Source organism: Salarias fasciatus, chromosome 22 (assembly GCF_902148845.1).
Source record: "Salarias fasciatus chromosome 22, fSalaFa1.1, whole genome shotgun sequence".
NCBI classification, from domain to species: domain Eukaryota; kingdom Metazoa; phylum Chordata; class Actinopteri; order Blenniiformes; family Blenniidae; genus Salarias; species Salarias fasciatus.
In genome coordinates this window covers 12,990,366-13,013,653 of record NC_043765.1, presented here as the reverse complement: position 1 = coordinate 13,013,653, position 23,288 = coordinate 12,990,366, and the positions used below count along the sequence as shown (strand labels likewise).

At 41.6% G+C, this 23,288-nt stretch overlaps 1 protein-coding gene across 3 annotated transcripts in view; it reads left to right on the top strand.

Moving 5' to 3' along the window:
- Positions 1-23,288, top strand: part of col16a1 (collagen, type XVI, alpha 1) — a 76,500-nt gene that overhangs the window by 3,376 nt on the left and 49,836 nt on the right. For all 3 annotated transcript variants that reach the window (XM_030082257.1, XM_030082258.1, XM_030082256.1), the window contains exons 2-4: positions 2,325-2,452; positions 15,276-15,344; positions 15,425-15,542. In XM_030082257.1, the coding sequence (XP_029938117.1) occupies positions 2,377-2,452; positions 15,276-15,344; positions 15,425-15,542 (263 nt within the window). In that variant the 5' untranslated portion in view covers positions 2,325-2,376. The remainder of the gene's footprint in view (positions 1-2,324; positions 2,453-15,275; positions 15,345-15,424; positions 15,543-23,288) is intronic.

Below are 23,288 nucleotides of genomic sequence, written 5' to 3'. Positions count from 1 at the left end.
TTACCCTGGGTTCTCCCATTTAGATGGAGGCTAAGGATTATAAACAGTGGGCTGCTGGTTCACTGTTATTTAATCATCCATGCCTGGGCGGCTAATAAGCAATCCTCTTGTCGGGCCATCACGAGGACATGTTTCATTTAACTCTGTCAGACTGTGTTTCCCTAAACAGGCTCGTGTTGGGGCTGTTGTTCCATCTGTAAGTGCTGGCAATGATGATGACGATGATGAAATGTACAACAGTTAAAAAACCGTGAAGCACAAATTGCCTCCATTGTTATGTAGGACAGTATCAGCAGCACCTCTTTTGTCCGTGTGTTCAAACCCCACAAAGGTACTGGAACTGAGAGCCTTCTTGGAAATGAAAAAAAAAAAAAAAAAAAACTAACGAAAGATCTGGACACAGAAGCCAGATTACGTCGAGAACCACCAAGTCGCTCAGCATCTTCAAGGGAAACGTAAAAAAAAAAAAAAAATAAAGCAAAGAAAATATGTTGGCTGAGCGAAGTGAGAACACGAATGCATGCTGTGCAGCGATTGTGTATGCTGGTCATCACTTCCCTTTTAGGGCTGGAAGACTTTCAACTCTTGTCATTGTTTTCCTTCCTGTATTGGCTGCATGCGCAGCGACCAGATCACTCGCGGGTCTGCGTACCGGGCTCACAGCCAACCCAGCGGCCAAACCCTCTGGCCTCACCCCGTCCTGGCTTCATCTGCTGTAGCACGCTGTGGACGTGGTGCACAGACAGACGCAGAAAGAGATACATCCATGGCAACACGCATAAGGAGGCCTATTAAATTATTTTGCATTATGGCTAAATAATAATACCAACGAGCTGCATCTTTTCCCTCAGCTTGTGTTCTCCGGACTGTGATACATTTTGTATTATGTGCAGCAAATGCTCTTATTATTGTGATCATGTGGCATGAAGCCTATAATAATGGGCACAGTGCTCAAACAGAGCCGTCCAAGGTTTTGATTAATCTTCCACCCACAGGAAGAGAAAACTTGTTTTTTTTTAAACAAGCTTCCTCTGGCTGTGGAGCTCACTGCTACCTTCACCCATGGCCAGCAACAGTGCACATACAATAGTGCAGTATAGAAAGTCTGAGCCATGGCCTGATTGCTCCAGATTTTGCAAACGGCTTTGATGAAACAGTAACTCGGAGGTTTAAAGGAAAAGGGAAGGAAAAAAAAAAAAGAAAACGAGGGAAGCAGCTACACGTTGAGTCAGCAGGATACGAAATTGAATGCATAATTCACCGTGTGTGGTACATCAAGCTGTCTGAGCTAGTCCAGATCATAATTTGAAACGCTGTCCTCCACCTCATTGCATTGTCTGTTAGCAGCTTGCCGCAGACGGTCAGGTCAGGTTAGATGATACTGTGTCCTCAGCTGGGCTCCGGTGCCACATTGTGTTGCCCCTCAGGGGAGTGTGGGGTTCACTTCTTGTGGCAGACGGGACAGGTGTGTGTGTGTACAGATCTACAGTCTGCCAGCCCACTCGCCTCGAGGGTCCCGCTGTACCTGTAAACACCGCAGAGTTATGGGGTCTTCACACATGCTGAGGCCAAGTCCAGGTCAGATAGGATGCGTTTATACAAGTCCGAGTTCGCGCTGTCTGTGTGTTTACATGTGCACATTCTTCTGTGTGTATCGGGGATAAGGGGTTGTAAGGGGGAGGGATTTAGGAGGCTAAATGTGTGTGTGCGTGGGTGCACGCTTGTTGTTGTGCCACGTGGAAGCATCTGGTACGACACAGCCATGGATCTAATGGAATAGTCTCCAGATGTGTTTGTGTGTTTTGGCTCTACTGTCTGTCTCTGGATCGGCGAGCCTGCATTTTGCTTTCATGTGTGTCCTTTGTTTAGTTGTTCTGCAGACTTTGCTTTTGGCATAGAAAATGTTTGCTATCAATTGCGACTTTAAGAAAGCCCGTCTCATGCTTAGAGTTATTTATATGTACTCGTATGCATTAAATGTGCATGCATGCGTATATGTGCGGATGTGTGAGTGAGTGTATAGCAGCTGCCCAGTCAAAGGCCAACCAGATGGACAGGATAATGACTGTGATCAGACTTTATAGAGTTACACTCCTTAATGAGGGACATTCTGGTTAATTCATATGCCACTAACAAAGCCTGCATCATACCACATAATTAACACATCAACTGTGACTGACTCATAAATATACATCACTGTCTATTTAGGAGTCAAGTGTAATATGCAGCTGTCGAGCGAGCGAACAGACTGGGTGGCATGCTGACAGAATGAAGGATTTGACTTTTTTGACTTTCTCTTTTTTTTTTATTTGCCCATCCATCAGCTGGTGGCTTAGGTGAGGTGAATCGAGGCGGCGTTTGAAGAGGGGTGAAACCATGTGGCTGCTCTGCACCTCTCTGACTCTGCTGGCGCTCGGCTTCGGATCATGTGACATGCTGACGTCGGAGCAAGGTGAGTCACCTCTATTTGAAATGCAAACTCATGCTGTAGTGTTGTGTGTTGTTGTTGACAACAGCAGTCTAAGTTGTTTGAACTAGCTCACACGTTTTGTTCGTGAAGCTTGAAATTAACCCAGAACTGTAACCAGCATGAGAGAAAACAGAAGTAATGTCATCTCAAAGGAATTTGCTCCCTTTTGCTTTGAGATATTTGTTTATATATGCCTCATCACTCCCGCCGACAGTTAAGATTAACCCTGAATAGGGTGGATCAAATTTAGAGGAATGTTCAGCAAGTTATCAGACTCTGACTACTTTCTACCTCAAGATGGTATCGTGAGTGAATGCAACGTGTTGTTGGAAAAGTAACAATAACAACGGTTGAAGCTTTTTGTGACTAAAAAGTAAATAGCCAGTAGTCGAAGCACTGGACTGAGAACCAAATAAATGCAACAATAACTTAGCACTGCTACCTAACCACACAAAATCAGTTTTACTTAAGTCTCTCTTACTTCGCTTGGTAGCTAGCTAGCTACCTTCTTGCTGTCAAACTTGCCTCAAAGTCATGCTGTTAGGGTGAGTGTGTAAAACTTGGTCAATGCCACAGCTATACAAGCTGTTTTGACATTTCACTCTATTTTGTATCAGAAGTTATCATTATTATGTTGAGACTGAAGTCATTTTTGGTAGTATTTGTTTGGGTTTGTGAAAATATAGACATTTCTTGGCCAGCCTCCAAGAAAAGAATTAAAGAAACACATCACCACATTCATGATGATCGCAGAAGTCTCTCAAACTCTACACCTTCAAAATTTGACATAATGTCAAACATTATGGTATCCTACCTCAAAACCCATAGAGCCAAAAAAACTCTTGTCAATTGAACTTTCCCTGCATTTTTGAATGCTCCGCCTTCAGCTAAAGCACTCCTGAACCAGGTGGAGTTGTAAGCCCGGCCAACCTGTCTCACTTCCAACCCTCTCTGAATGTGATGTGACTGTGTGTGCCCCGTGTGTGTGATGTGGCTGCCTCAGGCTACAGTTAAAACAGTATAATTACAACTTATGTGCCTTCATAGCCTCTAAACATTGGTGGCATTGTGGTCAGACTGTGGCGAAGAGGCGTGTGCGTTTACCGTGTGTGGTTGTGTTCCTTTTCGGAGACCATCAATTTTTCCAGAGTTGTGTATTTACATGGGAACAATGTGTTTGAGTGATGTTTGTATCCATGTGGAAATGTGTGTGTGTGTGCTGTTGTAACAGCGGCAGAAAAAAGAAATTCCAGGAATCAAAAGGCAGAGAGCAGGCGGAACATCTCTTTCATTGTCTTGTTTATTTTTTTATTTACTTCTGAACTAGCGGTGTGTTCTCAGGGGCCGGATTTGTAATATCAGTTATGGGGAGGTGGGGGAGCAATCCTCCACAGCTTGCGCAGCTCTGAGGGGAGCTTTAAGGAGAAAGAAGCGAGGTGGGGAAGGGTGTCCCCCTCGGGAGACCCTCGTCTGAGCATTTCAGATGAGACTGAGTCAGCTTGCAGCTCCCCCGAGTCCTCCCCTCCAGTGGCTGGAAGAAAGTGCTTTCTCAAGTGCAGCTATAACACTTTGTCACAGCAAGAACCACACACACACACACACACACACACACACACACACACACACACACACACACACTGGCATTTATGCTCACGTGCACACTATACTGTTCCTCCGACTCATCCAAATCACTACTTACCTGTAATTTGCTGACATTACAGCAGGAAAGCAGGCTTAAGTAAAACTAGTGTTGAAGGAGTCGAGCTGGGCGATTGCACTGCAGTTCTGCACAGCATCAGGCTGGGAGACTAGTCCCAATAGTTAAATTAAATCGCTGAAATTCTCTGCCTTTTGGTGAAGTGTTGCTGATATGGGGTTTTCTGCTCCACAGACCCCTCTGCAGTCTGAAGTTAAAGAGTTATGTATTGATTTGTTTTCACCTCACCCAGTTTTTTTCAGGCTGTGCCTGAGCTAAGTCGAACATTCTCTAGTGTGAATGAGTTGGAGCTGTAATAAACCCATTTGCGCAGAAATTTGGAATGAAAAGAAGCTAACAACAAAATAGACATTGATTACATGGCTGGAGCAAGTGCAGGGCTTGTTTGTTAAGATATAGAAAAATACTGAATGACTAAAGCTCACAGTTTATTTGTGTGTTATGTCTGGAAAATTAGACGACGTGGAACTGTTGCTCAGTTTAACATAATGGGAATATAAACAAACAAAATTATCGTGAAAAACAAAATCCTAAAACCAAATGTAGATCACTCGATGGTTTTCAATTTGAAATTCATCTTGAACAGTGCATCCTTAGACTGACAGTAAATCTAATTTTGATCACAATTAGTCCGTTAGCTTAAAACAAACCCATGCTTTGTAGGCTGCTTTGTAATTTGCAGTGTGAATTCTGGCAGGAGCTTCTTCCTGTCCAGATGAGGCTGAAGTCTCATTGAAATAGCTAGTTAGAGTGCTGAAGTGTCACAGAAAAGCTGGAGCGTGCCGCTACACGGCTTCCTGGGTCTTACTGTGTCTGAAAATCTCCTCCGGAACATAAACAGCTCCTCAGCTACAAGAAAGGCCCAGCAGTGTGTTCAGTCAACTTTTAGAAGGGGTCAGAGTTACATTACTGAGATAAATCATCAGCATAAGTCAAAAGTTGTGTCTGAAAATTCAACAGCATCTACTCACTCCTTGGTAGTGGTCGTGTTTCTATCGACCACAGAGTCTGACCTGAAAACAGTCCTGGAAAGGGATGGATCAGCTGACCCTGCAGGACTAGGGTACAGTTCATGAGAAATTGGCTTTAGTTTGATCTAAAACTTGCATTTAGTCTGAACGGCACTCGCTCCAGAGAGCGGTGAATTCAGCTCTAAAGCTCACTGGGACTAACTCCCGAGAGATAAACGCGATAACTACCCAGTGCCTGCAGAGAATGTACAACTTCCTTTGTAACCGGACACATCCATTTATTAATTTCTTCCAGCTGCTGTTCTCATTAGAGGTGAGACCGTCAGATCGGCCCACAGCTTCCACCCCAGGAAGGCTGTTGAATGAACAATCTCCTCCTTTATTCACCCATTGCATCTGACAATGCAATAACCCTGGTCTGGGCATTGCTTTGCAACGTTCAACATTCAGTATCTGCAATGCATTGAACACATCATGATTGATTGATATTGCATACACAACTGTTTGCACTGGATTGATTAGTGACAGTGCTGAAAACTGCTATCTTTCTGCATAGTACATCTGTTGCTGATGGTGACTAATACGTGAACCCACTTTACTGGGACTAGGATTGCGGGATGCTCAATGCCATTTATCTTGTCATTTTAACGACGACAACAGACTAATATTGCCTTTATGCTCGCATGCTCACAATGAACATTCTTCAGAACTGCGGAATCAACAAGTACACAAGTGCTTTTGCAAACAAAGATTGTTCTTCGAAGTTTTTTTTTTTTTCCCCCCCAAAGAAAGAAAGAAATCCATTCCAGATAGCTTTGTTTGAAGAAAGAAAAAAGAACAGTTCACTTAAAGAAACGAAAAAAAAACCAAAAAAAAACTGTAGTGCTGTCAAGAAACAAACAAGCATTTGTCAGTGTGGGAGTATAGTAGCTCTCGCACTGATAGATGTTCCTGACAGACAAAAGCTTTCTCGCCATTTCTCAGCATAATCACTTTATTTTCAAAGTTGTCCCAAAAACTACACGTCTTATAGACCAAACCAGCAGTTAGGTAAGTGTGCTTCTCGCAGTATTCGGTGCTTATAGTGTTAGAATGACATTTGTATGTATGTGAATATATAAACTCTGATGGTTTTCAGGGATGGGGTGTCAAACGTATGGCCGGCGGGCCAGAAATGGCCTGCCGGAGGCAGATCGGGCCAGCAAAATGAAATTTGCCAGTTGTGAGAAACTATGACATTAACTGCAATACTTTTTTTGACAACCAGATGCACATTTTAGTCTTTAATAGCCTATGTGTTGAGACAGTTTAGGTGATCAAGAGAACTCCACAGATGTAGAAATGTATGTAGATTGAAGATACCAAAAAACTTGTTAAGTACAAGATAACTGAGACGTAATATTGTTCATTGCAGCATGCATAAAAACTTTTAAACACCATTAAGTCAGACTTTTGGAATTCAGTAATCTCAGTTCAGCATTGTTTGACGCACGAAAATGACCAGCGGGCGACACATGTGGGCGACACGTGGGCAGATCAGTACTACTGGAAACAAATGTTCAATGTTCTTCGCTTACAGGAAAGCAAGTGCTATTTTCGGCACCGTTCACCCTTCTCTTAGGGACAGACACGCACAGGAATGCACACTGAGAAAAAAAAAAAAGGCAGACATTATGTCAAGGAGTACAATCTTATTTGGCCAAATTTATTGCAGTTGCAAAGCCTCTAAGTGTGTCATGAGTGAGTTTGTATGCGTGTGTGCTTGTGAGAGCATATTGAAAGTGAGCCAGAGGCCTACAAGGGGAAAATGAGTGAGCTCATCCCCCTGAAGTGCTGTGTTTTAAGTCTTTCCACTCCTCTGTACTGCAATTTTATCTCTGGAAACAAAAAAAACCCCAGGAATGTTCTCTCTTGTCTGTCTCATTTGCCCGACAGGGTGACGAAGAAACACACAGTTTCCCCTCTCCCTCAGTCTCTCCTTATCATCATCTGAGTTTGTCTGTTCCCCCCGCCCCATACTTACATAGGCTGCTGTTATTGCATTGAATCATCCTCTGCATCACCCAGCATGCCTCACTCTGCCCCATATGTTGCGAGTCTTCGGAAGACTCGGGACGTGGAAGACTTTCTGACTTTCTGCTGATCAGCAGCCTGCTCCAATTATCTTGGAATGCCACGTTGCGAAGCACATTCAATAATGCCGTATCCTCTCTTATTACAAACCGCGAAGCAACACACTCTGACACTGTGTGTACACTTTGGACCTCTTCCCTGTAATAAGAACGCCGCCAAATCTTTGGGGGCCACAAAAAACTGAATTAAAACTCAGTCCTGACCTCAACAACACAGTATTAGATGGGGCCTTTGCTTCGGAAAACCTTCCGAAGTTTGTTAAATATCACTTTACAAAAGCTAGAAAGGTCACTTACAACTTATTTTAGTTCAGGATATTGCAGGAGGGCAACTAGAGTGGAATGCATAATGCATATACAGCAAAGTTTCTGTGGCCCAGTTAATGCCTGTGTGGTATGATTGTATGTCTTGTCCAAGGCCAAATACAGAATATGGTGGATGTTTCTTTTTTTTTTTTTACCCTCTATATTAGTGCTTATAAATTAAAACATGTTCCTTTTTACTTGTACACTCTCCAAGCTAAGTGTCAGCGTGCATATATCAAAGGGTAGCATCTTACCTCACTAAAGACCCTAAATGTCCTGGATTTTTATCTTTGACGGGGCGGAGAGTTTGGGGAGCTCTCACAGCGGTCTGCTGCATGACTGCCAGTGTAGAATCATTACCTGCTTTGGCAAGACTTAAAGACTAACCCATCAAAGAAAGAGTGGACCCGGCCAAAACCATCCAATCTCTTTAAGGCTACATGCAGTTACTAGCAGGATCCTGGAGTGGCACTCATACTTTGTGCTAATTAGCTTGTCAACAAGCAAAAGCTTTGCTTTGATCACAGCATGAGAGGAAATGGGGTTCAAGTTGCGCACTGTCCTCTGCCAAACTGCCAGAGTTCTTGAGTACACAGCAGTCCAGTAAAATATCCTCCAACCTCTGGGTTGTGCTGAATGAGTTTATTTTCTCTAATGAGCTTGCTCAAAATCTGACTCTTTAGCAACTACACACATCGGTTTACTTCATTCGGCGTTCACAACTGGGTTTAGATTCAGTGGTAGTAAATTCACTGGTTGTATTTTAATCTCTTATCTGCATATAGGAACCTTTGGAGACTCAGAAACAAATGGGCAAAAATGCAAAAGTCGGGATTTGGTTTGTGAAGATGTTACAGGAACATAGAGGTGCAACTTTTAAAGCCCTGAGGGGAAGAAATGGCTCAATTCCAACAGATCAGGACCAGATAAGCATGGTCTGATAGCGTTGTCACTATTCACAACAGTCTGGAAGTGAAGCAACGTCACATGAGAATCAGAAAGCCTAACTGCACCCTCTGAAACATCGGCCTCTAGTGGCTGCAGTAATCATGACATGAGCACTGCAGAATTGGCAGGAAATGCATCAGATGAGTTCAGGGGCAGATTGAAGCGGGTCTGTAAGTCATTTCAGTAAGTGTGACATTTCTAGTATGCCTTCGATGAATTTCTTAAACATGTAGCACAAGCACAATGAATGAACTTGATTTAGTGTCCAAAGGTCAAGGTCCGAAACACCTTGGACGCCTTATTTTAGAGCGAATGTAATATTTTAAGAAAATGGACGTCTTCATATTTGCCACATAATCAGCTGTCCATATATTTGGGGTCAAACATAAATGTCACTTGTCAAAAATTTAGTGATCGCAGTATTTCATCATAACCTATTTCTGTTATCACTAAATCATTTCTCTATGTGTGAGCTTGATTAGTCGTATTGTTGGAGCCCAGGACTTCTGTCCGGCCGACTCCACCCGGTTCTTTGATTCTATGCTTGGTATGAAAAACACCAGAACGACTGACTTCAAATTATTACCATTTATTTAAGTATAGCCAGATGTAATGCTCAGCGCTGGACCTTACAGGGAAAGATACGAAGTATTTCGCCCCGAAAGGATCCTGATCATTCATGAAGCAGAGCTTTTATTCCATGTTCTTCTGGGCTGGGCCTGCCCCGACAGATAGGCTGGACTTTGTTCGCAATTGGTCAATTTGATGTTGATGTCAGCTGCCAACCAAGAGCTGACATCCTTATCGAGTATGTTTGGAACACTAGTGTGTGTGTGTGTGTGTGTGTTGATATCTCCGGAAAATGTGGGTATGTTTACACTTTAACAGAATATCTTATAAACTAAGTGCACTTGTCTCAGGAACAAGTGTCACAACGGCCTGATGTGCAGTTGATACAATTGTCCCATAGTAGTAGCGCTAATTAAAGTAGATACCTAACAATATGAAGGACCACTGAACCTAAAAAAACATCTTTTTCATTGATGACAGCAACTTCCACTCATGAAATTAGCATCATCTTTTATTTAATCAATCCAGTGATCACATTCAGTAACTTCCTGCGTCTAAACACGATAATTCTTTACTGATGATCTTAGAAAATGTTAGGTGAAAAACTGAGCAGCCCCGACTCAGAGAAGCCAATTGATGCTCTAATGTATGCGCCATGTCTTTTACATAAAGGCATCCAAGTAGAGAATTATGGAAGGTAGAAATGATGGATAGAAAAAGTCTCCCTGGTCCTGTTTAACAAACTGTAGTTTTATAAATCGCCCAAAAAATGTTTAACAACACTTTCAGGTCACTTTGCTGTCTTGATATATGAGTTTTATCAGGATTTCAGTGAGATCTCTATCTTGTGTTAACAAGGGCACATTGGTTTCTAGACTTTGAATATTAAGGATCAAGCAATAACTTGTTAACTCTCGACACAGATTGTCATGTTTCTATTTCAAAGTTTTTTTTTAGTTTATTTCATTCACTTAAAAAAAAAAAAAAAACTGTTCCCAACAATGCAGAACAATTTCTTTCAAATTCCTGAATGAAAGAGAACAGAAAGAAGAATAAACATATACAAAGTTAATCTCAAACAATCATTGTCATCTAACTTAAAGAACAAACAGCAAACAACATACAACCAAAATGTCCTTTCCATGACCATTCTCACTCATATCAGTTTTATTTCATAACAACACTGTGATTCTCCTGTATTTTAATAATAACCTGGTCTCAATTGTTTTTTTTAAATCAACCATGTGATTTAGATTGTTTTGATTCCTTGTTGTTCCACAACTGTTTCCCTTAACTAAAGTGCAACATTCCCTCACCGTGGTCCTGAATGTTGGGTTTGTGAATGTCTATTCCTTTTAAGTTATAGTTACTTTCTCTTTCTCCAAATCTGATCATTTTAGCTGGCTGAATAATTGGTTTGTTGGTTCTCTGTACGGTTTTCAACTAATTACTCTCTGTTCAGGAACATGAATATTGACTAGATGTTAGTCTTACTGGCATTTCCCCAAACTTCAACACAGTAGGTCAGATGTGGAGCAATCAGAAAATTCGATAACATTTCCAATGCTTTGCTGTCCAACAAATCCTTCACAAAAACCTTTGGGTTTTAAAATTAGTGTGTGTCTAATGGTACGCTGTTTTTATTTAACTGAATTATCTAATTGCTATAGACCAGGTAAGATGGCTGAGACTAATAAAAGGCAAATCGAGGATGCGCTGCATCACTCAAGGCCCTAAAAATGGTCCCTGGAGAGATAACAGCATTTTTTTGAGCAAAATATGCCTCTTCAAACTTAATTTCTCTATCCTGAGATAGAGTGTAATCAGCCGTGCTTAGCATTACCTTGTATAAGACCGTCAAAGCCTCAAGAGTGCTTGTCTGGGTCTTTCGGGCAGGTTGCTTTTCCTCGAGTGGCACTCCGTGCCTCCCATTACCTTTTATTTTTCACTTTCCTCATCTCTGTTCTCTGGTGCTCATTCAACTTCCCCCTCTATCTCCCCTCTATCTTTTCCTCTCCTCTGCTGTTGAACCTTTCTTTGTGCTGGCCACTTCCCTGCAGCCAGGATCTCTCCGCTCTGCAGAAAGCCTTCATCTGGATTCTGTCTGATGGAAATGGGGTGACGACGACAAACCCCGACAAAGAAAAGGAGATAGGAGGAGAAAAAAAAAAAAAAAAGCGGGATAAGCAGGGAGGAAAGGTAGATCGGACCGTATCCGGACTTCAAAAAGGTCTGTGATGGGAGACATGAAGACAACTTTGTGTCTTTGTGCGGCGACACAGTGAACCGAGCCGAGTTGCCAGATAAGGCTGGACCAGTCAGAGTGTAAATGCAATATGGATGACTGTGTTTGTGACGGCAGAGAGAGACATGGTGGAGCGGGTTGAAGATAGGATGCAAAGCTGAGTGAAGGAGAGAATCAAAGTGCTGGCAAGACTTTAAACTCGGTCATTTCTCCGTTATGAGGACACGTCCGCGTCACATGGGTTCTCTAATTCTTCCTCTCGTCTTTCTCTAAGCCTACCGGAGCACCACTGCTTGACACCTCTTTTCCACAAAGAGCGATGCACGGTGAAGGCAGACAGGCAGAAATGTGCTGCGCTTTGAAACACTGTCTTCATATTTCAAAAACCAGATGATCTGAGGGTTGTGCGATGGCAGACAAGATCTTCATAATGATAATAGAAAAAAAAGATATTTTTTGGGGCTCGAATCTATAAAATTAAATCTCTTGCTCTTACTTAAAGTCCTCTGTGTGCTTTTATTTCATGAGCATCTTGATTTTTTTCCACTTTTATATTATTGGTATGACTTCCAGCTTATATAAAGCTTTGCAACAATGGCACTATATAACACTATATGGCCTCTATGCTTGCAGTGCTCACACTATTTCTTAGAGAAGGCATAACCAACCCCTTTAAAAAAAAAATAGAGCACACCCGTTAGGCTTTCTTCTCGAGCATCTTCAATCTCGTCATAAACTTGAATTAATGGTGGCCTCCAGTCAAACTCTACATCTTATACAGTGCTTTTTTAATTGGTGCTATACTCCCATGGACACAATACACAACCCTTTTTATATGTGCGCTGTTCCAGCTTTTTTCAAGCCAGTAGCCAGATAGACATAAACAAGTGTACTGATGTGGAAAACAAAAGAATCATTCCCGGTGAACTGTTTGCAATCGCGACATATTTGATCAAGCAAACAATCGTCTGTGCAACTCCCAAATTTCAGCATGTAACTATTTGAATTGTCAATGTCAAGGCTCATGGATCTACGGTGAGGAAGACAATGCACACATTTGTTCTGCTTGGCATGAAAAAGCCTTTTCTGTTCCAAAACACAGTCATAGAACACAATTGCCACCGAGCATTTAGGTAAAGAAATCACGGTTTTTCGAATAGCAGGTGTTGGTTAGATGATTTCAGCTGTTCGATCCCCGTAACAATAGATACCTTTGACACAGACCAATGACAGGTTTTTAGGACTGGAACCTCAGACCAGCTGTGAAATGCTCTAGTTTGGGCCTTTTTTCACACCCTGGGGGACTGGGCAGTGCTTGAAGATAATGTAAAGCCGTCTGTCTGACAGTTGCACTGGAAGTGGACATTTCAACAACATGGTGCTACACACAAACACATCCACTCAAGAATGGCTCAGGAAGAAGAAAGAATAACGTTTTGGGAATATTTCCATGGGGATGATTGCCATTTAGCTGTTGGGGGAGGATTTCAAATGGGCATTAAGGACAACAAAACCTCTAGGCATCTTCCAGCGGGGAGAATTTTGCATTAAGTAGGGGTCGAACATGAGGAAGTTGTGAATAAAGAATCATGGCAGGTGATTTCATGATTGTTTAGTGTGAGTAAGTAACTTAAACTTGATTGGGCTAAGTCAAGTTGATATAATGACCTTTGGTCAGACTATTGGGTGCATTTCGTTGGTGGATCACACCTGATTGGTGTGATCAGCTTTAAACTTTTCATTAAAACATTATTGATTTGACAGAAGTTATGGGCAGGTTTCCCTTATTTGATGATAGTAACTGAAGTTTTGTTGTCAACCATTCAATAAACTATCATTTACTGTTCCTTCAAACGAAAATAAACTCTTTCATTAAAGTAAAAGGGAAAAACTATGAAGTTGTTCATCGTCCTTTATTGTCCTCTATGCCAGGTCGAATTTCGGCAGGCAGTGAGGCCGAAAATCAAAATAACACCGACAGCAACATGACTTAGAGGGAATTGTTGATGAAGCTGTTGCACCATGGAAAAATTTTATTAATCCTTTTGCCAAAAGAGTTCTAAAGTCTGAATAGGCTGTTCTCTGCTCTGATGGGCACAGACTGTTGATGATGTTGTGAGAAGCTGTTTGGTGGTCCAGTAATTTTAAACAGGTTTACAATGAATGAAACCCTGTCTTCGGTGTGAAAACATGATAAAGCTACTAGATGCTACTTAATGCATCATTTTAAAGAAAGTTAAAAACGTGTCACCTTTATATAGCAGGTCAGGTATGACCATCTCAGGTCATTGCTTTTATTCATGGCTTTAAACCAGGATCCTGCATCCTGATGCTGTGGAGCCACATGTGACCTTTGTGAGCCTGGCCTTCTGAAGTTTTTTAAAAATCAAATCTAACACATTTCTATCTTGTATTTAGTTCTTATCTTTAAGTTCAAAGTTAAAAAAAATATGTCAAGAAAATTGAGAATTCACTGGAGTTACTGCAGAGCTTTCACTTGAAGTGATAAACGTTGAATTTTTAAAAGCTTAACTATGATGAAATCAGAATAAAGAAAACTCTCAGAGGAAAATGAAGTTTGATTCGAGAAGGACAGAATAATTATGTTTCACTACAACCAATGCTGTTTTACCTACGCTTAATATGTGAAGAGAAATCACATGGCTGGAGTGGTCAAAGCATTTAAAAGGATAAGAAGAGCAAAGAAAGAAAGGGAGGGGTGAAATAACTAAAATGGCCAAATTTAAAAATGTTGAATTGCAAAAAGCTCTTCTTCCAAATAGATAAAACTGTTCATTAAATGAATAAAGCAAAAAAAGAATCGGTTAAATGAGTCATTGTGTGCCTAAACAGGACAAATAGGAAAACATGTAATAGAAATATAAAAAGATTTATTGTTCCACTTGTTCCAAAGAGTGGTTTGAAAACTTACATTTTTCCATATTTAAGGAACTATTTCTTCAACCTTATAAGTTGTCTGATTCTGATTTTGAAGGTCCAACATGTTTTTTCACTGGACAAACTCTGTTTGATGGGAAGACCGTTTGAGACCCCCCCCCCCCCCCCCCCCCCCCCCCCCCCCATTAAGTTACTATGATAGAAAAAGTCCTTAAAAATCTGTTGAAGTATCATCAGATTTCAGAACCGAATCGTTGTCTTTAATATAACTCCACTTGACTTTCTTTCTATTGATTTGCCTTTCACAGACTTAACTTCTTAACTTTTTATTTTTGGGTAATCCAGGGCACCGCTTGCCCTCACATTTTTCTGCTCTCCAAAAAGACAAGGGAGACAAAGGGCTCAAACTTTTTGAAAAACTGTACCCAGTAGAACATATTGCTTTGGGGGACACAGTTCTTGGCCCCTAAGAGATCAATTAACTGTGGATCATAGTGATTCACAGGGTGTACCTGTGGCCGCCCGGTTTTCTCACACATCTCACACAACCCGCCTGCATTCAGGCACGGCGCTCTGACAGCCGGCACTTTTCTCTGCAACCTCCCCTGACAGGGTGAGAACATATCCATCAAACAGAGGCTACCGCGACAGACAAGCTTGGTGCGAGACATCCTGTCAGACGGGATTGTGTTCCACTCTGCACAGCTTTGCCCTCATTTCATCTTGCTCTCTGTCTTTTAAGCTTTCATTTTTTTTTTTTTACTCCTTTTTTTTCACCCCCCACCACCACCACCACCACACGCTCCCTTTGTCTTTCTTCCAGATCAATATTTCTGTTGCTGTCAAATGTATATATGTTTGATGTTGCTACTTTTATCTCACGCAAGCTGACAGTTTCACTCACAAGTGAGCACCAAAGGTTTCTTTTGACGAAAATTCTCTAACAACTTCTCAACATTTCAATTAGGTTTGTGCTTCTCACACACTTCTTTTTTTCGTTGTTGTTGCTTTTCTACAGACGTCCTTTGCCCATCCTTACAAGTGGATGATTGGAAGTTTCCCCAGACGACCAGGGACAATATCACAGGTGAAAAGAGACGCTCGTATGCACGTCTTTTCCAGAGTTTTATTCATGCGCGTGCTGATGAATGTGCCTCTTCTTGCCAGGCTTTAATCTGGTGAGGCGATTCTCCCTCCTCAAGAATACAGATGTCAAGAAGATCCGCAACCCTCGAGGATCCGTCATCCTTCGCCTGGGCAAGACAGCGCTCATCCAACCTACGGAGTGAGTCTCGCTCGTTTTTCTGTTTCCCTGGCACCTCCAGACACACACACACACTGCTCACGACTCCGGGCTGGACGGGAGTGCAGAGATGGAGTGAATATTGGGCAGGATTTTCAGCCTTTTTCTAAAGGCCTGTGTCGACAAGGCGCTCACTTTTCATGCCATGCCCGAACAAAGACGGCGGCAGAGAGACTGAAAGCCCTCCGGCGATTCAGCCTCTGAACCCTCGCGCTGCATGTCAGCGCTGTCCCAATGGCAGTTGTGTTGAAAAAAAAAAAAAAAAAAGAAAGAGCAGACACTTGGCAAGCTGTACACCACAGGTCAGCCAGTGATTGGATTTCCAGAAATACCACTTCATTTCCCTCACCATTGACACTGACTTGTAAAGCTGAACTGTAACCGCTTGTCGGTTTCTGGTCGTGACCGCAAACAGTTATTGGAACAACTTCTCATAATGAAGTGTGCGACTTATTTGCCTGATTAAAAGCAATCGGAGGGAGGCTTTAATTGGAGACATGATGCAGACGTCAGAAACAAAACAAAAGCATTTGTTTCTTAGCTCAAAGCTTGTTCTCAAATTATTTTTGGGACAAAGAGGCCTGCAGATTTATCCCAGAGTTCACTGCTTCCTTGCAAAATGCAGACATGATGTGGTTTAAATCAGCCGTTCTGTGCAGCAGATGCTAATAACGGTTAGACGCGGGCTTTTTTCCATCTCTCTCTGTCTTTTGTTGTTTTCTCAGAGTTCTTGTGAGTTATGGCGAGCTCTCGGAGGACTGAGCTTCTTTTGGCCCACCGATAAAGCAGTTTTTCAGAACTTGCCAATTGGGTCAAACCGAAGTATTTTATCACTCTGTCCAGCGCCGTGAGCCGTGAGCTCCGCTCGCTTGAAGGCCCAATAAATCTGTCTACAAAACACTCTGTTCGCTTGAAACATTTTGTTCTAAAAGTGTCACATAGATTGTTTGTCACAGGCTTAGAGAGCAGTCGCTCTTATGAAAAGAGGGGGAAAAAAAGCGCAGAAAAGAGAAAAAAAAATCTGTCACTTCTCAAGAAATCAGCATCTTTGGAGGCAAAGAGGAAAATCCAAGATGTTTTTGTTTTGCCTCTAACCATACAAACAGAGGACGGGAACGCCATAGTGTTTCTCCTCTGTATTGCTGGTTTGGGATTATGTCGGGACGCAGCATTTATTGAAATTTTGATGCGGCTCTGAGCCTCGCTGTCAGTTTTATCACAGAGCAGCGCTACCTGGGTGACTTCTTTTTAACTGAGACAGAGAATAATCAATGTTAGCACATCAGCCTTGCCTGGTGGTTGTCTTTCATTCTGCCTCTCTCCATGCTTAGCACTCATGTCTTCTATAAATGACTTACAATCTGAGGAGATGTTTCCTTTTTTGTGCCTGCCTTTTGCTCTCTTGCCTTCATGCCTCACAGATAAGTAGATGAAATCAGATTGCTATTGATGCCTGTTTGGGGAATTCTCCCGGTCTTTCTTCATTTCCATTTTACTTGCTTTATCCTGCCTAAATATCATGGTGTGAAAGGCTTTTTGATATTTGCCAAAATAAAATGGGGGAAGTCTTAGTAGCGAAGGAAAGAGAGACTTATGGTTTTAAATGTACCATAATGCTGTTTGCTACTAATGATTTTTGCATATAGGAATTTATTGGAGGTTTGCATGTATAAAAATGGGTGCAAGCTTGATATCGCCCTGAGGCTCGTACCTGACATAAATGCAAAGTAACACAGAGTTTATTGATATGGAACATTTGTATCAGATCATGCAATCTGTGATTCTGTGAATTGCCATGTGTCTGACTGATGCTATTTCAATGAATTTTCCTTGCCTTTCAAAATAAAGGAAAAAAATATGCATTCTGTGATGTAGGCCCAATTTACATAACATTTTTAATTGAAAAAGGAAAACTTTTATTGCATTGTTGCAGGTTGCATACCTGCTATTATCGTGGTTAGTTTCCTGGCTAGCTCCCAGCAACTCTTATTTTCATACTTCATTAAAAAATATTTTCTTCTTATGGACCTGTTAAGTCTTTATTTCCATTCTTAATGTCTGCTTTCCTTTTTTTCCGTCTTTTTTTCTCATAGCCTCACCTTTGAGTCAGATCATATTCTACATTGAGAAACTGAACATGCAGTCGATTTGCATGCAATTTAACTGGATCTTATCGATCTTGTGCATCTTGTGCATATCGTTTAACTGTGCGCACATCCGTGCTTGTATTGTATCGGAACATTTTACATAAGATTTCACCCTTTTCTCCCTGTCTGAGAACAAATTCTGCATTTGCAAGAAACCTATTAATATAAATGGCTTCCGTCCAGGCGCAGGCTTCCTGTCAGTCAAGCGGAGTTTTAATTCGTCGCCAGTTGAGGTTGACTGAAGTATGAGACGCGTGTACGGTAATTGGAAAGCAGCGTTTTGCTTTGTATCAGGGCTAATCCATTCGGCTAATCCAAGCTAACGCAAATGAGTGACAGCCAGATGAAGGTGCTCGTCTCTCGCCTCTCACGCTTTTCAGCTGACAGTGAAATGGGCACCAGTCACAGTTGGTCACATGTATTTTAATTTCATCAGAATGGGATTTGATTGCACTTTGGGTCTGTTCTTTCTTTATGCAGCTACAGTATCGTAGAGGCAGTTCCATGATGCCGTGCCAAGAAGGTCTTTTCATATGACAGAACTCCGACGTGGTACATTTCATCACAGAAAACATGATAAAATCCACTGCTTGTATGCACAATTAAAAATAAATATCCGATAGTTGCAACTGTAGAATTTATTATACGAAAAAGAGCAACTGAATTAAAAGCAATTAAAGATAAACTGCGAAGGTCAAGCCTGTGATGCCGGGAAAATCTGCCACGATTAAAGAAATAGACAAATAGCTGCCATATTTTAACACAAAAACAACCAACTGCAAAACTTTTTGGAACCAAATGCATAAAAAATTGATGCCTTTTTACTTGAAACATCATGTAAATAAGTCCTGTGACATTAATGCATTACAACATCTAGGTAAATTTGTCTGAACGGCAGCAGAAAACTTCAATTAGGAATCACTGTGAGGATACAGCGCTTCCTGAGCCAGTGTTTGGTGTGTCCTGTGTTTGGTGCTCTTACAACTTTCTGAACATGAATGAAACCACACTAGAGTGTGTTTACAAGAGCACCAGGAGTTATCTGATACAGTTTGACATATGTCTAAACATCCTAGGTTTCATCTGGTTTAGTGTTTCAGATATTTGTCTCATAATACGGTTTGAATATGGATCGACAAAGATTTAGATTCAATAAATGTTTCTGTTGTGGAGAAGCCTTGAACGTGAGGGTCTTTATATTTGGAATGGGGGTTAAAATTTCGATCTCCATGGACGGCAGACTGATTAATTTTTTCCTGGGCGCAGTTTGAAGCCGCCGTGACGTCACGAATCGCGTCGTGAAGACACAATTCCTGACTTTACATTAATGAATTCACTATTTCACAAAGATGTCAAGAAGCAGCAGAAGAAAAATGTGGCTCCCTGCCAGCTGTCTGATTTCCATCAAATGGACTGACAAATGCGGAGAAATTTAGCTTCATTATTCATGGCGCCGGAGGATAACTTCTAATGACTTTCGTATTTTGCCCTGACATTTCATGTAGCATAGGCAAGAAACCATTGTGGGTTTTTTTTTTTTTTGGCTGAAAAGTCTGAACTTGAACTTGTCCAATCAATAGCCGTGAATTCCAAATCTCTTATGGATTATGCAAGTGATCCAAGTAATTTCTCATTCTTAACTTGCATTTTGGTGTTTTGCGTGCTGAAATAAAGAAACGGTGCATGCTCATGCTCCATTGTCAGTGGCGATATTTTAGCCCGCTGACGTGCAGTCAAAGCTCTGCTGCGCCTGAGAACAGCCTCACGGAGCCGCGAGAATAGACGTAGACCATTAATCTTTATCGCGGTGCCTTTACCTTGGACTTGACAAGTGAATTAAATTTTGCTTTAGGCCTCAGAAAGACTTTGGTCAATGCATTCAATGGTGATATGAACCATGGCTGAGCACCAGCAGCCCTACAGAACATTCTCATATCCAAAGTGTATTTGTTAATAATAGTTGCGAGCTTTGTGCCGCTGGCTGGAACGTGCTTTCTTTCTTCTTTAAGTTGTGTATGCCTTTTTATACCCAAAAATATCGGGGCTAGCCGTCGGGAGAGAGTTACAAGGTGTAACAGCACTCGTCCACCGTAGCTCGAAACTCGCTGTTTTCTTTTATGTGTCGGGGTTCTGGCTGTTTGAAATTCCTTTTGGTTAGACGTGTGTAATGCATTTAGGGATGGAGGGTCCTCTCCACTGAATGCAATTGATTCTAGTGCAGTTGCAACCCAGCGTAAGGGCGCATATACACCTCTCCAGGTGATATTCTCATCTTAAAGTAGAGAGCCGCTTTTTTTCCAGCATTAGATTTCCTCTCCCCTTGTGCCTCACCAACTTGTACTTGGCTTTCTTTTGACCCCTGTTTTTTCTTTTTTAAAACAAGAAAAGCAGAAGTAAACTTTCTCTGAGTTGAGAGCGGCTGGATCTGAATCTGTCCGGATCATACTGAGTGGTTTATCTTTACATTGTATGTTTGTGTGCATGTGTGCACCTTTGTGTCACTATGGTATATATATTTTTCTTTTCCACAACGACCCTGAATGGAATAGGCCAAGGCGCCGTACTTTCAAGTCGATACTTTGTGTGAGTGGCTTTGCGCCCTGTGGCTCATGTCACTAATCGACAGCAAAACAACTCAGCTTTCAGTTTTGCTCCTTCTTCACTTCTTCCTTCAACAGACTTTCCCTCTTCTCTCATCTGATCCGCTACCAACATACCAACATTTTGTTTTGAGTTTTCAAATTAAATCGAGAATATCCTGGTCTCGCTGTAGTTTTCTTTTTGCTCCCGGTCTCTCTTCATCATTCCTTCTCCCTCTCTTCATGTTTTCCCTCTCCTCACCTTCTTCTCCCACTCATCCTCTCTTTGTTTTGACGTCCTGTAGTTGGATGTTTTCCCTTGGATCTTCCCTCAGTCATAAATCACTGTCACCCCACTTCTAGGAGTGGGAAACCAGCTGCCAGCATCAACAATTCTCTGTGTGTGTGTGTGTGTGTGTATTTGTGTGTGCGTGCAAACAAAGACAGAAAAAGAGAGGGAGAGAGAGAGAGAGAGAGTGAAAGAAATCGAGCTGTGGAGAATATTTCAAAGTGTTTACCATCTCAGTGAGCATGCATTTCACTCAGCTTGTTTGTGAACCCTTCATCTCTCAATACATCTACACACTCCGGTGCAGAGAGAATGTTTGCGGGCAACACAGTGTGTTTGTGTGCTTAGATGCCCTTGACCAAAAACTGAGGGGATGAGGCTTGCCGGACTATATCTGCTATGAAAATTAATGCCAGGGGGTTACGCACACGGGCTTTTCAATGCACTGCTGGCCACAGCCTCAAAAATGTGGGAGGAGGGCAGAAGAGAAACACGCACAAAGAGAATATTAAAATGCACACAGAGGAAAACGCTGTATGGAAACACAAAAATACACTCAGGAGGGCTTTGTCGCTGTTCTCATCAGGAGACGAAGGAAGGATAGATGAACTGTAAAGGTATCTGATTGTGTTTAAAGTTTAAGTAAATATAAACATACCTGACTGGATTCTGACTATAAGGTATAAAAGTTTGGCTCTGTGCAAATATAGTATCACTGCTTGCATTGAGGTCATTTCCAGTCACAATTTGGATTTGATAATGATATGATGAGTTTGAGTAAAATATAATAATAATATTTGAAAGTTAATCAGATTATCCTGGAGTGAATGGTTTCCAGTGTGGAAATGTTTTTGCAAGCTAAGCACTGGTTCTACATGGAAGAAAATATGTTGAGGTTATTTGTTGTTGAAGTCGACTTTGTCTTTTGGCTGCTGCTTTGCTAGGACATGTGAGCGTGTGGGCCTGGCCTTGCTCAAAAGAACACAGTGGGATTCAAAACAAACGAACAAGTGTGCTTCAGTCAGCAAATGAAAAAGCATCTTTTTTGTATCAGAAAAGTTTTGCGTTCACATGACAACGTTGTTTTTGGAGAATATAGAGATTATGGACTGGGAGTCATACCACTCTGGTGGCAGCCATTGTTCTTTTTGTTTATCTACTCATGTGCAGAACTATTTGCACATGCGCAGTACCAGAGTTTCCACTGAGAAGGAGTCGGATCATTTTTTTACAAGAAGTTCCACCTTGTGTGCCATTTTCAAAGACTTGCGTTCTCAGTGGCTCTGAACTAGCTCCGATTTTGGAGCTGGCTCCAAAATCCAAACGTAGATGTGGAGTGGGCGGGGCTGGTTTACGAGGCCAGCTCCGAACACCATTGTTGTGTAAACAAACACCCGAAACACACTGTAAGTTTTCCATTTTCACCTGAAAACATTGAGTAAATGGGCCCTAAGTCACGCTTGAGTGTTACCTGCATCTGTCAAAATTGTGATTCATGGAGAGGAAAAAACCTATCGAAGCCACACTGGCATTTATTTTTCCATACTCAGATGAAGCTTCATTCATAGCTGAGATTTATGGGTTCCTCTAGTTGTAGCCTGCACTGCTTGTTTAGATCATGAAATAGAGAGAAAAACACACGTCTATGTTCAATCCACGCACCTCTAAACACTGAATTTACATGATAAAGAATGATGAGGACATCTGTTTGCTTTTTGTCTTACGATTGGCTCATTGATTGAATGTAAATTGTTTCAAGGTGAGGTGTCATGAGCAATGGAAAATAATATATGTCTTTATTTTTCTCGCCAGGATGGCTCAACCGTTCATTATTGTTGTGTACATGCTGACCAGCCACTTAATTAGGTACATGTTGCTGGTTCTGGGTTTGACTCCAGAACCGGAGAACCCTCTGTGTGAAATGTTGGAAACATGACAGCATCATGAGTTCTGTTTCTCTGAGGACGAACTCTGAGTTTACACACCGTCTCCCTGTGTTGTTTGGACTGGTGCTGATCAAGTTTGCACAATTTCGTTTTGCAGTTTGTCACTGGAAAAGATGTATTCAGCTATAATTGTGTCCATTGCTTCAATGAAGCCATATTTTGTGAAACTTTTTTTTTCTCTTTTTGACCGATTCAGCTTTCTCTTCAGCCTGATGCACTGCCATTTTTTTCCCTCTCGCTGTTTACTTTGTGAGCTTATGTATGTTGAAGACAGGATGTTCCCGTTCAGCATGACCTTATCCTCACAATAATTGAAAACCATAAATGAGAAAAAACATAAATAAGTTCAATACTAAATCACCTGTTTTTAAAACATAAATGTTATATCCCTGAAAATCAAGATGTCTTTGTGAACACATGGCATGCGGTCATGCACAATCTGGCCATGAAGGTATGGACAACATGAGCAAAACTTCTCAGGTAGAATATAATGTGTGACTCTGCGGCACACCCTAATGAGTGGTTATTTAAGTCACTGTTGGATTTTTATTATCTGGACCAAGTCTGGAAGTCCTGCTCTCCGATCTCTGGCATCAGCAGCACATTTTGGCCCACTATGCTGTCGTTCACTGGATAATTTCTTTCACCTTTCCTCTGAGAATATCAGTAGATCAGCATTTTCTGAAATTCTCTCATGAGCCAGTCTGGCACCAGCAACCCTGTGACATTTAAAGCCAATCAAATCAAGTTCACTTTTTTGAACTTCA